The sequence below is a fragment of the Manacus candei genome, unplaced genomic scaffold, assembly GCF_025592945.1.
Source record: "Manacus candei isolate 608988 ecotype Guabito, Panama unplaced genomic scaffold, ASM2559294v1 h1tg000056l, whole genome shotgun sequence".
NCBI lineage: Eukaryota > Metazoa > Chordata > Aves > Passeriformes > Pipridae > Manacus > Manacus candei.
In genome coordinates, this window is record NW_026138104.1 from 8,138,212 (window position 1) to 8,155,027 (window position 16,816).

At 40.2% G+C, this 16,816-nt stretch overlaps 1 protein-coding gene across 1 annotated transcript in view; it reads left to right on the forward strand.

Moving 5' to 3' along the window:
- GAD2 (glutamate decarboxylase 2) overlaps positions 1-16,816 on the forward strand; it is a 41,585-nt gene that overhangs the window by 15,211 nt on the left and 9,558 nt on the right. Inside the window, exons 8-11 of the mRNA XM_051802437.1 lie at positions 7,870-7,949; positions 11,044-11,098; positions 12,536-12,652; positions 13,762-13,826. Of these exons, the coding sequence (XP_051658397.1) occupies positions 7,870-7,949; positions 11,044-11,098; positions 12,536-12,652; positions 13,762-13,826 (317 nt within the window). The remainder of the gene's footprint in view (positions 1-7,869; positions 7,950-11,043; positions 11,099-12,535; positions 12,653-13,761; positions 13,827-16,816) is intronic.

The window sequence follows — 16,816 nt, forward strand, 5'->3', positions numbered from 1 at the left end:
GGATCCAGCTGGAGCAGCAGATCCATACTGATCCATAGTTTCCCCATGCTCTGCAACTGTGACATGATAGTAAACACGTCTTAAAGGTGTTGTATATGTTTAGAAACTTGGGAATTTTCATCTTGAATTCTTCAGTCAGGGCCAAAGGTTTCAATGTCAGAAATTTTCAGCCAGGAATTCCAGCATCCCAGACAAGACTCTATTTTCATTACTACCAGTCTAGAGCTTCCATTACTATAAATGAATGAAACCATGTCACATTTGCCACCAATACTACTGTAACCAGAATCTGGCCTCAATCTGATGCCATGATATGTTCAGCTGCCAGTGGGGGAAAAGGGAAGGGAGAAGTAATTTGCAGTTCTTAAGTAATTGCCTTACTAATTTAAGAGTGCATCATGTTCCTAAATCAGGAGCCTCACTCTCTGCACAACCAGTGAAGAGAAGCACCTCTGGAGAGAAACTCAGAGCATCCAAATTAGGAACCTAAATATTCCTTAATTTAGATGTTCTAAATTACGTTTGGGAGGGATTCACCTACTTCTGTGCACCGACCATAAAGAGCCTCCTGACATACACAGCCTACATTCGAGGCCTAGAATAGGTTACGTGACTATTCCAACTGTGCTTGTTCCCAGTTAGCAGATCTTCCCCAAGCTGTGACTTGCCTCTCACTCCAGTTCTGTTTGTTTCTGTTTCACCAGTGATGGTGAAGTACACTGCAACTACTTGGGTCGGTCTTGCACAAGTTTAATTTCACTGCGATGCACTTGCGCTCAGGATTTAATTCAGTGCTCTACATTCATTAGGGCATCATCAGTCTTCCTTCATCTGCACTGGGGCAGGAGCAGTGATGTCCTTCAGGGCAGCTGCTCTGGACTGCACATGACGCAAGAGACCTTGACTCAGAGGGGAAAAAGTGATGGATGCCAGTTGTAAAAACCTATTTCAGTCCATCGTTTCAAACACAATGAAAAATCTAAAATGAAAGTGTCCTCCTGTGTCCCAGCATATCAACTCTAGGCTACTCTAATTGTTCAGAGGAGCAGATGCCTTTTTCAGCATGGAAAAGGGGCTGAAAGGGAGAGCTGCCTTCTCGGAATATTTTAGTTGTCCATTTGTCTAAAAGGCAAGGCCTGTTGAATTTTAACCCATTACCTGTTGTGATTTTGATCTGTCCAACCAGCACTGTCTTACACAGTATCCAACAGTAGCTGGGAACAGTATGGAGCAGGGATTACACCTAATAGGCAAAAGGACAGAATCACCCTACCCTGAGGAGGAAAAGGGTGCAGAGGGGGAAAGTTTAGCTGTAGAGAACTAAGTGGGTTCAGGTTACAAAACAGCCTTTGGCCTTTTTAATTGATAGGAGGAAAATAGCTTAAAGAGACTTGTAGCATTTCTGTGAACTTGATGATTAATTAGGGGCTGTATGGGCTCAATCCACAGTTCAGAGAATGAAAAAAAGGCTGGGCATAATTGGAAAGATATGGAAATTTTTTTGTCTCCTCTGTTCTGCAACCTAGCAAGACTGTGCCCGTGTAGTTCACATCAACTTTCTTCCTTTCCCACTCCTCTAGGAATTCCCTAAGTAGGAACATCTTATCAGGTGCTCGGGAAATAGTAACATAATTCCTATTATAGGTTTGGAAAAGAAAATGCAGAGTAAGAACTGGCAGGTAATTGAGTCTCATCTGACAATAAGGAGTCTCTTCACCGAGTTAGAGACCCAAGAGGATACAGAAGAGGCTCTCCTTGCCTCTGGCATTTCCCCGTCTGCACTGCTCTTGTCATCTAGCTACTGCTGGAGGCTTCACTAGGAGTGCAGCTCTGGCATCTACCAACTGAAGGGATGGTCTGTTGGCTGTTCAGGTATCAGTGTCATAGAGAGCTGGACACACTCGGAGAGACCTCATCCTCTGGGAGAGGTGACTTGTCTGTGGAGGTAGGGGAGCACCCTCCTGGGAATAGTGCACTGAGTATCCGCACAGCAACTAGATCGCAGGAGGCAGTTCGCAATAAATAACCTCTTCAGCTTCTTGCATGCTGATTTCCCCTTGTGGATAAGCCCTGTTAGTTGCAGGGAATGCATCAAACTACACCACCATCTGTGGGAGAAGAGTGGCTTTGGCAAAGGTTTTACCTTAACAGTTTTATGAAAGCTATTATGGAGCTTCTTTGTGCTGATGCAGAAGGAAATTAAAAAGTGACTTCTGTCCCTAAAGATACAGCTTAATAGACCTCCATTTTACACAGGCTATGGAAGATTTTGGTTTGGTTTCTGTGTAGAAGAAACAAAAATCTGATCTCTAATCCTACCACTTCCATGGTACATAGTGTTACCCTCTGGCCAGACAACTTAGGAGACAGTTTGCAGAACTGCCACCTGCCAGAAGCAGTCCAAGGGGTGTTGTGCGTGGTGTGGCTTCCAGAAAAAGATCTGAGGAGCCTGGAGATCGTGTTTTCTTTTTGGCAGATGGATTATGAAGCTGTAAATTATACTTATGAGTATACAGAGTAAATAGGAATTAGTTTTGTTTCCACCTAAGGACACTAAAAATCAAACTGAAAGATCCACATGTTTTTTTCTTTGCGTTACATATTGCATAATAACTAGAAAAGTATTTTTGATGGTATTTGAAGCCAAGGGTAAACAGTGAAAATTTGTTCTTATTTGAGAAACAGCTTAATTCAAGTAGCACCATTCAAATAAAAGTAAAACCATTTTCCGGAAAAGTAGTGCTCTAGGACAGTCTATCCCAAAGGGGAAATTCGTCATTTGGGTCTAATCCTTCTTCTGGTCAATATCTCATGGCTTTTACACTGCCACAGGATCATCTTGAACTCAGTGCAACATTTCTTACTACACATAATGCTGCAAAACTATCCACACTGGAAAAAAAACAAGTGAGTCTTGCTGGATTAGAAAAGCAGTTTGAAGTTATATATTTCAAAAATGCCAAAGATGTAAATACTAGTATGTTCAAAAGCATTATTATCCTCATTTCTCTCCTGATACTAACAAATAACTTTAAAAACTGAATAGCAGTAGCTAAAGGAAACAATAGCGAATATATATCTCACTACAGTGTATTTACAATTGGGATAAGACACAGTATACTCTTTTTGTAGGTAATGGAAGGAGAAGCTGTAGCTTAAAATTAGATAATAAAGATAGAATTCATGTCACTTAATGTTAATCACCCGAAGTGTAAACATTTAATCTGAGTTAGTCTATACACTTTTTATAGCCAATAAAAAAAGAGCAAGATCTGCAGAAGACAAATCATCTAAGTCTAAAATGGGTGCTAGAGCCTCCAAAGTGCAGTGCCTTCTGGAGGGACATTTTCTTCCCCACTCTTGAGGGAGCTTGGACCAGCCACACATTTTTAGATTATTGAAGTTAAGAGAGAAGTATCCCAGCCTACACATCCAGGGATTCCACGATGTTGAAAGCCCAGGAGAGGTGAAGAGGAAAGTGTATTCACCTCCTTTGCTGGTGAATAGATGATGGGATCAGGCTGGGGGTCCAGGTCTTCTGGGCACCAGCCTGCCAGCAGACAAGCCTGCAGACTTTGGAGGGGATTCAGCTGCGGGATGGCTCATCTTGCTCAGCATTTGGGAACTCGTTACTGATAAGCTACCTCCACAAAGCTCATACCACTCAGGATTTATGTAAACAAGGAGTAAGACCAATCTGAAAAACCAGCTGTGCCCTTTGGGGCTCATGGCATTAGGATGGTTCTTCCTGACAGCTTCAACCATGCCAGATGATGAGAAGGTAATTTTGCAAGGTATAAAACCAGAAGCATCATTGAAATACTGTTCACTTAAGATAACAGTGCCATACTTTTCAGCATCGTAATATTTTTAATTATTCTGATTCCTCCTTTTTCCAAAAGGCCTATTCATTCTTGCACCTGTAATACATTTACACTCTATTTTTACCCTACACAGCTAACTACGAAAAAACGGCTATCAGGCAAACAAGCCTATACCTAAGAGTATTTGCAATTTTAGACAAAGGGAAAATTACCCTGGCTCAGAATCACCAGGGGTTTTTTTCTGTTGAATAATATGCTTTTGTCACTAATATTGGCTAATATTCTATATCTGCTCCTTCACCACTGAATTTCAGCCACATTTCTTTTCAGAAAGAAGTTAGGCTCCTCTCTTCTGGGGACATATTTGTAGTCTTCCATGCACCCTTTTGCAGTGCATGAGGGGAGGGAGGGAGGAAGCCAGGAAACCAAAGTGACAGCGTGTTTCCACCTGCATGTCCTCCTCTCTCTGGCAGGCACAGGACAGTGCTGAAACTGGACCTGCCAGCTTCTCCAAGCCTGGTTTTTCCTTCAAGACTGGTGTCAGGCCATATGCCCCTGTCTGCCCTTTGTTACCCTGGTTCTCCCACTGTAAGACTTCAGACCTGTGTAACTCTCATACAGCTCTGTTGTGAAAGATGGTGTTCAAGCTCGCTTCCTTGCACGGATGAAAAGTCTGTAGTCCCTGTATCCTCAAAGGGGTCACATTTAATGTCCTTCCTTGTTAGCCCAGTTGAATCATCTCTCAGTAGTTCTGCCTAATCAGGTTTATTTTGGCAAACCTTTTCTTCTCTTTGACCTTTATCTTTTTCTGTGTTTACCATTATAATTACACAGGCAACAAAATTTTCAGCATCATGTTTATGGTTAGGAAAGTTTTCTTTGCTCTTACAACTATATTTTTTCTATTTTACCTTCATCCTGGCTCTTTCAGAGCATTTAAAGCAATTGGAGTAATTCCTCTGGTGTTATTCTAAGACACGAAAACATAACAGCAGTCATATATCTTTGACTGTATACACAGACAATTTCGTATTCAGAGTTTGTTTAGAAATTGTAATTGCATTTGCCCTTCTGTGCACAGACTTCTGTATTTCTTCCCAATTTATCCCTAAACCAATTTGGTTCCTGACCACTGAATTCCCTTTAGTCTGTAAAAAGCCTTCAGGCAACTGAGCTATCAACACTACATTCTTTTTTTTGTCTCTCGTGCTGTTTTAGCAGTGCCATGAGACTTTCTCAGAGAGGCAGCTGAGCTTGGCCATATTCCAGTGGATGCCTTTGAGCGCATGGGCTTAATTTTCTTCCTCATAGTAAACCATTCAAATCTGTATTTTCTTTTTAAGGCACTTTGAATAGTTCTGTTTTCTAATAGAAAAAAATTGCATTAGTAAATCTTTTTTCACTAGTGTGGAATAAGGAGCAAAATTAGTTAATGTAATGTCATTGAATCAAAACCCAGTGAAATATATCTGTGACTCTTCACTCCTAAATCTGTGCCTGCATTTTTGTATTACACTAACCAGTATGTGCACATCAGTTTGTGTAATACGTAAATTAAAAACAGATTAAATTTTTTAAAGTGTATAAATTCAATTGTCACTTCATATAGCACATCTATGAACTGTCATTATACTGGCAATATTCTAGCTCTGTTTCTATTTCTGCAAAGTTCAAAGATACCTTCCTAAAATTGGGAATTTTTCATGAGCCTTCTCCTGCCAGTAGCCTTCTCATGGCCTGTCCTCCTCCCTGCTCTCACAAAGTTGCACTGCTGCTCCATAGGGCTCAGGGTGGCCCCAAGGCTGGGAAGAGCCTTCAACATTTAGAGGTTTGTGAATTGATCGCAATCCAAGCCTTCATCTACAGTGCATTTGTACTGGGAAAAAGTCCACTACATTTAGTGAAGGTGATGAAGCTCATGGAAATATGTTTGTTCAGAAATTCAATTTTATGAAATAAATAATGTCCCATGAAAAATACCAGTGTGATGGCTGAGCTGTGATATTCAATGCATAAATAATTCCTAGCATCTTGTGACTCACAACTAGAAAAACAGCAGGGCAAAGTCCTTCTCTAATATGAACGTATCACTGACCAGTGGTCTTAATAGGCTGGACAATGCCATAGTGTTAAAATCAAACGTGTAGTGTCGAGAGTGCTGGTGGCTGCAGATGCTGTACACTTCTTACTCTCACAGACAGCAGATAGCACAGGACTTGGTCCATAGGGAAAGGGTAGAAACCTCTTCACCTGTTGTCATTCAGCACCCACTCCAAACCAACCACCCTTATGCTGGATAAATCCTCACCTGGAGGTGCCTGTTTCCCCCAGAATGCAGAGGAAGCCTACTTGATGATGTAAACTTGGTTAGGATAGCTGCAATGAACCCAGTCTAATACAGCAAAACACTTAAGCACAAGCCTAAATCCCCTGTAGCTCATCTAAGTGATGAGTATGCATTTCACTCGATCATCAGTTTAGGCAGAAGTCAGTCCAAACTGTGGATGTTACATTTCAGAATGTGCTTAGTTCAGGGACTGGGGTGGTTTGCTGTACTAGGGCCTTAAAGCTGATTTTACATCTAGGCAACACATTTAATGGCTGCTCAATACACATTGTTGGTTAAACTGCAGCCATGTCCCATGTACCAACCCTCTGCATTTAAAAAATGAATGTAGTATGAAAAATATTTACCTGAGAAAGTATTTTCAAATTGTCCGTGCATCATCAGTGAATCTTGGCTCAAGAGAAATCTGAAAAAAGGAATTTGGAGTGGACACTCTTATGCAACCTTAACCATAGCAGTCAAGACTCAATCAAAATTGCTCCTTGAGCAATTTTTTAAACATAGAGGATTTTCCTTATTAAGTTGAACGTGCATGTTGCGGTTCTACTCTTCTTCTTCTTTCATTAAGTTGGCTTAGAATTTATTTTCATTCTCAAAGTGTTCATTATGTATGGAGCCCTTTAGTATGCAGTGAAATCCCTCTGACTACAAGACCTTTAAGGTGGAGCACGCATGTGTAACCATTGTATTAATCTCTTTCCCTTCAGCTCTGCCATTTGCATTACTGTTGAAACCAAATACTCCGTTGACAAAGCATTAGTGATTACTTCTCTGCTTTGTAGTCTTCTGCAAACTAGGTCTTCCTTTCTTCTTTAACATTGTGGACACTTAAAAAGCCTTGTTACATTTTTATGTTCTTGATCTTTTTTATAGTGTTACGTCCTAAGCTAATGGTACTGTAGTATACATGAAGAATTTCCATTTTTTAAAGTTTAATAATCTGTAGTTAAAATTACTTTGGACAGTATCGTTAACAGCTGGGTTGGAGTTAATACAAAATCAGATTCTTGGGAGTATAATTTGATGTAAAACTATTTCATTATCATTTAAATTAGAATTATAAACCAACATTGGCTCAGGAGTTAAGTCCTGTGATTGAGAGAAAATTAGGTAAACTTGCACTCTGGTGTGTAACTTCCACATCGTATTCTGTACATACAGATTAACTAATAGTCTTACTAATAGACTGTTCTGATTTTAAACTGAAGTAGCTCTGTTTATTAGTAGGAGTTATTACTAGCTTTCGCTGGCATGAGATCACAATTAGGCCTACTATCTTAATTTCTCTCAGTATATTGTTTGACATAAAGTTACATAATAACACATCACTCTGGACATCACAAACTGAGTTCCCTGGGGAAGAATATTTTGTATCAGTAAATCAAGCTCACAGCTGAATCCGTACAAGCAGTAGAAGCTGCAGTTATGCATCAAGGACAGAATTTGAGTCCATCATCAGCCACAACTGTGTATTTAATGTTCCAGGAGTAAATTCAGATTAGAGTGATTGCTGTTTCTCAGTTGACAGTAGTGAGCTGACACAAAGCCTCAGATTAAAGTGATCAGTTTCCAAAAAGGCTATGAATGGAATTATTGCCTGTGTGGGACTTCTTGCTGAACGGTTTGCAAGAGGGTCATGGTTTATATTAAATTAGATAAATAATAATCAAATTAATAAATAATAAATGTATTTTTCAGAGCCACTTTTCTGTGAAGAAAGGAGCTGCAGCCTTGGGTATTGGTACAGATAGTGTGATTTTGATTAGATGTGATGAAAGGTAAGTGAAGATGTCAAATACAGCTCTTCTTGTCAGTACATAGAAGAAGATCATCAGGTGCTCAGCTCAGAGAGAGCATGTAGGATGTGCTCAGCAGTTGGTATAATTTTTTATAACTCTGTCCTCTTCAGCAGCCTCACACTAATTTCTCCCGCTGGAGGAACTGGCTCTGTCAGTAACTTCTTCATGAATCAGTTTTTGGAGTTCATCAAAAATGTTACAAGTGCCCTTCCTCAGGGCTTTCTGATACTCCTTTTTATTTCATCCTGAAGTGAAACAATATCAAGCTAACATCCTTCTTTACATATTGTGCTAAGATACCAGGAGGAAGCTTGTTTTGGTCAAAACAGGGCATTTAGAGACATGAGGAGAAGTGGGCCTTTTTTATGAGTATATTATTTAGGAGGATTTACCAATGCTTCATTTCTATTGCTTCATGCCCCCCCCCCCCCCCCATTTTTCGTAGCTGGACTGCATTTCCCTCAGTGCCCTTGATGGGGACACTCTTGCAATGAGATGTGAAGAGAAGGGTCTTGGCAGCCTTGTGGGCAGCATAAGCCAAGGAGGATGATGGACCCTGGAAAGGAGTAGCACAGCAGGAAACTAATCTACAAGTGTCACATAGGCTCCCAAAAAACAGGGGTAGATAACTTCTTTCTTAACACACCCAAAAAAAATGTTTCAATTCTCTATGAAAACCCACTTTACAAAATCAACATCTTCTGATGATGATTTTCAGTTTTAAGGAAAAAACTTTCTATGAGACAAAAATTAATAGAACAATCCTTATTGATTCTCCTGAGAGTCTTTTCAATAGAAAATGCTATTTGAGTCTGTCATTGTTATAAGGTACTGAATTGCTTATGTCTCTAGCATAAGGTTTTGCTGCTATCAAAATTCTCTGCTCCCACATTAAAAAAAAAAAGCACCAACTAAGCAATTCATAGTGCTAATCGAGGCGCCTGCATATTGACTTGTGGACTTGTTATCTCTGTTAACAAAAGACTGAGCACACCTTGAAGGGGATTTAGTGACAACGTCAAAACAACCAACACACATCAAAATAAACCTCCACTTATTTCTATTCACTAAAGACAAACGTGGATCAATGAAGTCGTGTCTTCCTTTTCTTGTGCAAATTCAACATGAAGGTTTTCTGTGAAAACCACAATGCTTACCCTGCCCACACTGAAGTAAACAGTAGGATTACTGCGTGTGTCACCAAATCCCAGCAGACACCACAGGGACAGAGCAGATTGTTTGCACAGGATGTGGGCTGGGGTGGTTGAGATGACCCTCTGTGAAGATGTGTACCTGTGGACGGGTGAAGGAGCACCATGAGATGTTTTTGATGTTTCCAGCATGAACAAGCATACTTCCTGGTGGCTCTTTCCCATCCTGACCCACACCTGCCAAGTTTGCCTGGTTTACTGGTAAAGCTTGACATTGCTTGGGCATTGCACTGTCTTGTCCATAAATTCCTGCATGTACTCAGTGAGACCAGGGGCTGGATAATCACTTGTCTTGGTAAAAAAATTTTGGGTAATGAAAGCAACTGCCAAGTTCTGTGTGTGTTTCTATGCACAAGCTTACTAAATTAGAAACTATTAAAGACCAACAACATCTGAATTATATTTTGAGGAGGAACTCATTGCCTTCCTTTGGCATAGTTTTATTTTCTTTATTCCACTAATGATCTCAAAAACAGTTTTTGAGCACCAGACAACTACTGCTTTTCTCTGAACATGTACACGTCTGGGGGGAACTCACAATGAGTTGAGTACTCTTTAGACCTTTCTTTGAATTTCTGCAAGAAAAATCAGGGCTAATTTTTAGATTTGTAGAGCTTTTTATTTTCAGTTATTCTTTCAGCATTGTAGTGCTTTGAATAAGCAGGAGAGATTTTGCAAAAAAGTCGGCAGTACAAACCTATTTCTACTTAAATATCATCTTATTGTAGGCTGTGTAAGGCTGAAAACTTAGAAAACCAACAGCATCTTATCAAAATAAATTAATAATTACAAAGAATTTACATGCGTCCAAATATAATGAAAACAGTTCAGGGTTTTTGTGGAAAATCAAACTAAAAGTAATTGTTTTATTAGTTTCCTTGTAACTACTGTTTTGAGCTTTAGTAAAGGCTGTTCCTTTTTTATAGCAAAAGGAAATCAGGGCTTAATGAAAGAAAAAATCTGAAGAAGTCTTTAAAAATTGATATTAATCTAAATGTACAAGACTCAAAGCCAGTGAAGACTGTTTCTGTACTGTGGAAAGCTATCATGTTTGTATTGCTGTTATTCATACTGTCTCTTCTTTGATAGTCTTTCTTGTGTCTAAAGCAAAGAAAACTTTAACCTCAGTATCAGTATCAGCACTGGTTTGTCTTATACCTAATTCATTTGAAGGATTTCCTAAATTAACCTTCAAGCTTTATACCGCTGAGTCTGAATCTGAGGTAGATGGATCATACTAGAGGTGTTACAAATACAGACAATGCAAAGAGCCTGACAGTGCATTTAATGAGTCTAGACTGGTAGTTTCTCTCACACCTTGCTTCAGGCAAATGCAAACATGTAATGCACTAAAGCGTAGTATGGTCACCCTGAAACAAGTTCACCCCTGGGATGGAAACACAGAGACAACTGTTTACAGCACAGCTGAGCTGTACTGCTCATGGCCATGCAGCTCAGCTGGCATTTTCTGTGCCTGCTGAGAGGGGACTGTGGTCTTTGGCACCCAGCAGATTCTTGGGATGCTGGGCTGAGCCTCTCCCTGGGAGCCTGGAGCTTATTCCCAGGACTGTAACATCAGACAGGAACAGGAGGCTCCATGGAGCAGCATCAGTCTTTAATGGCAGTGGCCATGAGATAATTTCTCTCAGTTACCATCACCATATTTATGCAAATATATTGACTAAATAATTAGGATAAAAACTAAGACTAGTGGACAGAGCCTTTCTGTGCTCTTCATTGCTACATAACCCTTGGGCAAAAAAGTCACTTTGCTCCTTCTTTGGGTTTCCTGTTAAGTGAAGAAGTAACAGCAGAAGCTGATTTCAAGATCGAATTACTGATACAACTCTCTCTTGCTCCAGAGGGAAAATGATCCCATCAGACCTTGAAAGAAGAATTGTTGAAGCCAAACAAAAAGTAAGTTTACCTGCTTTTCTTCTTCCAAAGAAGAAAAAAAGCCAAGAATGGTACAGCTAGTTGTTTTGCTTTCCTTTGTAAAACAACACAGGCTTGCCCACTAAGTTTTTATTTATTTCTCAGAAATGTAGCCTTCCAGTTAATGAGGCAAGAGTTGCTGAGAAAATAGGTTTAGAACTACTTCATAATGTCCATTTCGCTTTCTTTTTATATGTCGTTCTGCTTAACATCCTCCTTTTTTATATCGTCAGCCTATGATGTAGTTTCTCAGATGAATATTGTCAAAAACAGATTAATCATTTCGGGGAATTTATTATATTGTAATGCATTGAAAATACTCCTCATGGACTCACCAAATGAATTGAAAATAAACTAAAATCCACACATCTCTAAATATGCACTACTTTTGTATGTGTTTGTTAACAGAAACTAGAATTAAAACATCAGATTAAAGTATGCAATGAACTCAGCCCTATGCTTTCAACATTTATGTAAATACTCGTTAGGCACACAGCAGTAAAAGTTCATGAATAACACAGGTCTTCATTAAAAGCTCACTTTTTCCAAGAAAGGCAATACAGTAGATTAAAAAATAAGGAAAAATGACAATGGAGGTGCAGCCAAACCTATGGACTATTGTAGAAGGAAGATTAGACCTTTCAGATGGTTTATGCTCCAGTTATGCAAAAAAAAAAGGTAACCACTCTTGACCTCTGAGTACTCCGTATGAAATCAACAGAACTACAGATGAAATTAAAATGAAACACTGGTATAAATTTTGGCAGACCCCAGACCTCATAGTGCAAACGTGATAGATGGTAAGTGCTCTGCTGTGAGGCACAGCATGTAGCAGAGGGAATCCAAGAGATGATCCCTGGCCTCGGTGGAGGCTGCTATCTTTTCCTTCCTCATGCTGTCTCCCTGCTCTGCAGGAGGGATGGGGCTGGAAGTGAGCCCCACAACTCCCCTGTCCGCTGCCCCAGGAGACACCCACATGCACAGTGTTCCCACTGACAAAACTGGGACACCATATGTCCAGGCACTTGCTGGGATAATTCCAGTGCAGCCCAGGGCACAGTCCACTAAAAATGTTTCTCTCACTGTGGTGCCTGGGTGAGGTTTTTCTGTGTCCTGTGGCACAGACTTTTTTGTTTCAAGCAGGTGGTGTGGAGCAGAATTGTTCTGTTGAGCCCTTTCCCGTCTCATGCATCCTACTAAATGGAGGATGCTGGTTTGGAAGTTTGCTGCCACCTTAAGGTAGAAACTAAAATATCGCTGACATCTGAACTTGGAGAAAACCAGTCCTAACATAGCAAGGATGCCCTCCGGGAGACTCTCGTGGGCTCACTGTGAGGGCAGCACAAGGGGAGCTGGGACTGCTGCAGGCTGAGGGGGCTGCAGCACTCCGACCATGCAAACCTCTCTGCTTTCTTGCAGGGATTTGTTCCTTTTCTGGTGAGTGCGACGGCTGGGACAACAGTGTACGGGGCATTCGATCCTCTCATAGCTATTGCAGACATCTGCAAGAAATACAAAATTTGGATGCATGTGGATGTAAGTACCATCTTTCATGGAGGGCTGGATTACAAGGTGTATTAGCATTAATTTTGAACAGTGTCATCTTGTACAAAATCCATTGTGTTTGGGTCCTGTAATTAAGTCTAACATCCAAGCACTGACTTCCCACTCTTCTGAAAGACTCAGGTCAGAGGGATGTTCTAGGAGCTGTGACTGTAGTTGTACTTCTAGCAACTGGGACATTTAAAGATGACCTAGTTCGAGTGCTTTTAGCTTTCAGCTTTATCTCTAAATGCCATTAGTAAAGAAATACATAAGAACCATACTGAGCACTGGCTCAGCTTCTGCAGCAGCTGCAAAATAAATACATAAGGAAAAGTCTACGTTTGTCTGGAATAAAGTACTGCAAATTGCTGATCAGGTTAATGCAAATGCTAGGGAATTTTATCAGATTGGCTACTTAGCTTTATCTGGGTTCTTGCCAAGAAATCTTTCTGAAGGATCATCTTTCAGCCCTAGAATGGTTTTTGTGTCATTTTTGCAAATCTTTTCTCCAAAGAGGCTTGGTAATTGACTTTGCATAGGGCTGAATATCTTGCTTTTGGATTACTGTGTCAGCCAAAATCAGTCCAATTCAAAGGAAGAATTTGTATTTACCTTAAATACTTCTCAGTTGCATGAAACGCCTGCTTGTCCCAAATTTCCATGAAGAAAGCAAATGAGTATAGGGCAAGCAATAGTGGGTCCAAAATATGATGAAAACTCCCCAGAGCAGCTGAGATCTCCGCCTGGTTTGTTAGCACCAAGAGAAAATGCAGCTTACCCAGGAGCAGCTCTGCAAGTCGTTAATTACAGCATGGGGCAACTCGATGTGCCGTGTCAGAGGAGGTCAGAGGAGGGGCGAGTGAGGGGTTAGCAGATGATAAGAGTGGATGCCTGGTTTATGGCCTATTAACTGCTGCTTCCAAGCTACTGGAAGAAAATTGTTAGCACAGCTAATGCCTCAGGCCCCATCTGCCTGGTCATTTTGGAATGTGCCACATCAGCAAGAAAAAAGAAAGGGTCCCAAACACAGATGTGAACACACAGATGTCATCATGGGGAAAAGCAGAGTTCTCATTAAGATAATGTGTCTTGCCTTCCAGGGAGCATGGGGTGGTGGGCTTCTGATGTCAAGAAAACACAAATGGAAGTTAAACGGCATTGAAAGGTATGATTTATTAGTATTAATAAAAGTCATTTATTAAATGCATTTTAACACACTTGTGATTACCATAGCAATGCCTATGAATGAAATTAAAGATCCATGTTATCTCCTAGATACAGTAGGAAGAAATCATGCAAACTGTCCTTCCAGTTGAAGTAACATTGCTAAGTGTCTTTCCTTTGTTCAGTGCTACAGTGACGTGGCACGTTGTTTTGTACTACATCCAGCAGACATTTTATATTTGTTTTTTTGTTCTTCCACCATGCATTCTCAGGTCCAGAGTTGTTTCTGCAGCATTCTCTGGTTCCGTGTCTGGCATGATTTAGCCATTGTATTTTTCTAAGAAATTAATCTTGGAGGTTTTGTGTACGGAAATCTTAAGTATAAAAGGTGGATGCACCTGCAGTTTGGGCAGATGTCCTTCTCTGTCACTTCTGGAGAGAATAGCCCTCTCCAGGCTGTGTTAGTGATGTCTTCTCAGTATATCTGAGCCTGGATATATACACATAGTCATAGTCATGAGCTTGTGAACATTGCAGATACATACAGATGAACATAAGTGATGCTAGTCCAGCCTGAAAAGACTGAGCTTAAAAACAACTGCTTACTCAGAACCTTTTAGTTAAACTGTGGAAATCCTTTCCCTAGGATGTTAAGATTTACCTGCATTCAAGGAAAGAAAAATAAAAAGCATTTGGGATTTCCATGAGCCACAACTGAATGGGAGCTCAGAGGGTATTTAGAGAAAGTTCATATGTGTTTGCCCCATTTTGAATTCTTCCAGTCACCTGTTTAGTCCACTTTCTAGAGACAGTATACTGGGCTAGATGGAGTCACTCTTCCATTAGTATATTTCCTGAAGCTCATGGTATTTGAGAGCAAATTGTTACTCCCTTCTACCTTCTGTGTCAATAAATCACATTGCTGTTCCTTGTCAATTAAAATTACAAACAACTTTCTCATCCTGTTCCTGGAGATTAGGAGGATACTTTGATGATTCAGTTCCTTTCTCATACATCTCACATGCAAAATTTGGAAAACGGCCAATGGTTCTATGAATTTGATTTAGTTAAGACTGCCTGCAACACTCCAAAATTACATATCATGCATTAAAAGGACATATATCCAAATATCCAGCAAGTTAGAAAAATCCACCTGGTTGCCTATGTACGTCGAGTATGAAACAAAGGATTTGCCTCCCAAATGGCTGTCCAAATTATACTGGAATGAAAAGTTCAGGTTAAATCTATTTTGGAGAATTTTCCAAACAATATGCTTTAGATCCAGAACTCCACTGGATTTTATTTAGTTCTTTAATAAGCACCATCTCCATATGTTTGGCAGTAAATTAAGGAAGCTTGTTTTTTCCAGTGCTGTTCCTCTGCTTGGTGGACACAGCAGCTCATTTCAGTTTGTCCAGATCTCAGATGTGGGAACATTTTGAGCAGACTGAACTTTTATGGACACTCCTGTTTCATGGTAGATAATTGAGTTGTTACAGGTCTGAATAGAAGAGAACTAAAGCTTGTACTCATGTTTGATAGGGAAGAAAGGTACAAGGAGGGAGCATTAACTGGAGCACACTGTGCTCTGAGTATTCACATCCGTCTGGTAACAGGCAGTCCAGCAGAAATATCCATCACAGACGGCAGGAGTTGTAGGACTATCCTTACTGTGCCCTCCAGTCCCCACAGGGCAGATTTCAAGCTGCTTGAAGGCACCCTGGAGGAAGCATGTGCCCCGGTCTCTGGAGCAGATAGGTCTGGCCACCATCAGGAGTTTCAGCCTGGTATCCCTTTTCCAAAGTCTCAGGAAGTGACAGCTACATAAGAAAAACATGTTTGCAGTGTATGAGTGCTCCCATATAGGGTCTGGACATCCTTTCCAGGGCTGTGGCTGGTCAGTGAATGCACCTCAGTCTGTATTTAATGATGGCTGAGGACCAAATTCTGACAGTTGTGAATCTCTCCTGTCATCAATTCAAAATCTCCAAAGGAAATTTTTTTTTGTATCTTTGACCCACAGCAAAAAAACCCCACAGATACTTGGTGCTCCGTTATTTGGGCAAACATGAGATGCTTTTAGAAAATATCTGCAGATTCATGTAGCTTTTTTTACTTCACTGTTTGTCTCAGCCAGCAATTTCTACAAGCACATGCTGATGGCCAAAGCCCAAAATAACTGATAACAAATGAAAAATGGTGGATTTTTACTTTACATAATTAATTTTTTTCTGTGTGCAATTGGTATGTCATTGGGTAAATAAATGACCTTAGGGTAAATTAAATGTTTTAGACAGATAATTTACATCTGGCTATTGTCAGTGAATAATCCTTTTCCTTGAGAAAACCCATACCACTATTATTACCTAGAGATCTCTTAAAGAATTTCTGCTTGATTTTGCATAGGCACAAATAAAAATTAAAAAGTATCATATCAAAGGAAATTCATAGACCTGAATGCATGTTCAGAATCACTAGCTTTGATGTTGTAATCAGATGACTGACTGAGCTGATTAAAAGCTGCCAAATACTCAAAAAGCCAAGCCAAGTGGCCAGATGTTGCCTGTGGAAGACTGTTCCCTACAGATTTTGCATCAGGCACTTGCACAGTTCCATTTAAATAGCAAAGAAGAAAGCACAGAACTACTGCCTAATGTCCATGTGAATTTTGAAGTTGCTTGCTTTGAAGGAGTGGAAGCAATTTGGCAGGACATGCATAAACCTGTCTCCAGGTCCCACAAAGGAGAACACTGCCAGATTCTAACATACTCACCTCTGTTCACGTTAATGTTACCTGCAAATGTGTCTGTGTCCTTTAAGTTTTCATATGTCTTCAGTTGACTGATTTATGCCAATTTATACCATGAAAATGCAAATCAGTGCACTAGGTGAAATACTGTGCACTGTGTATCATTGATAGCCTGCCAAATAGGATACAAATATATACATTTATCAGCTAATCATAATATGTAATAATAGTAATCAAAAAAA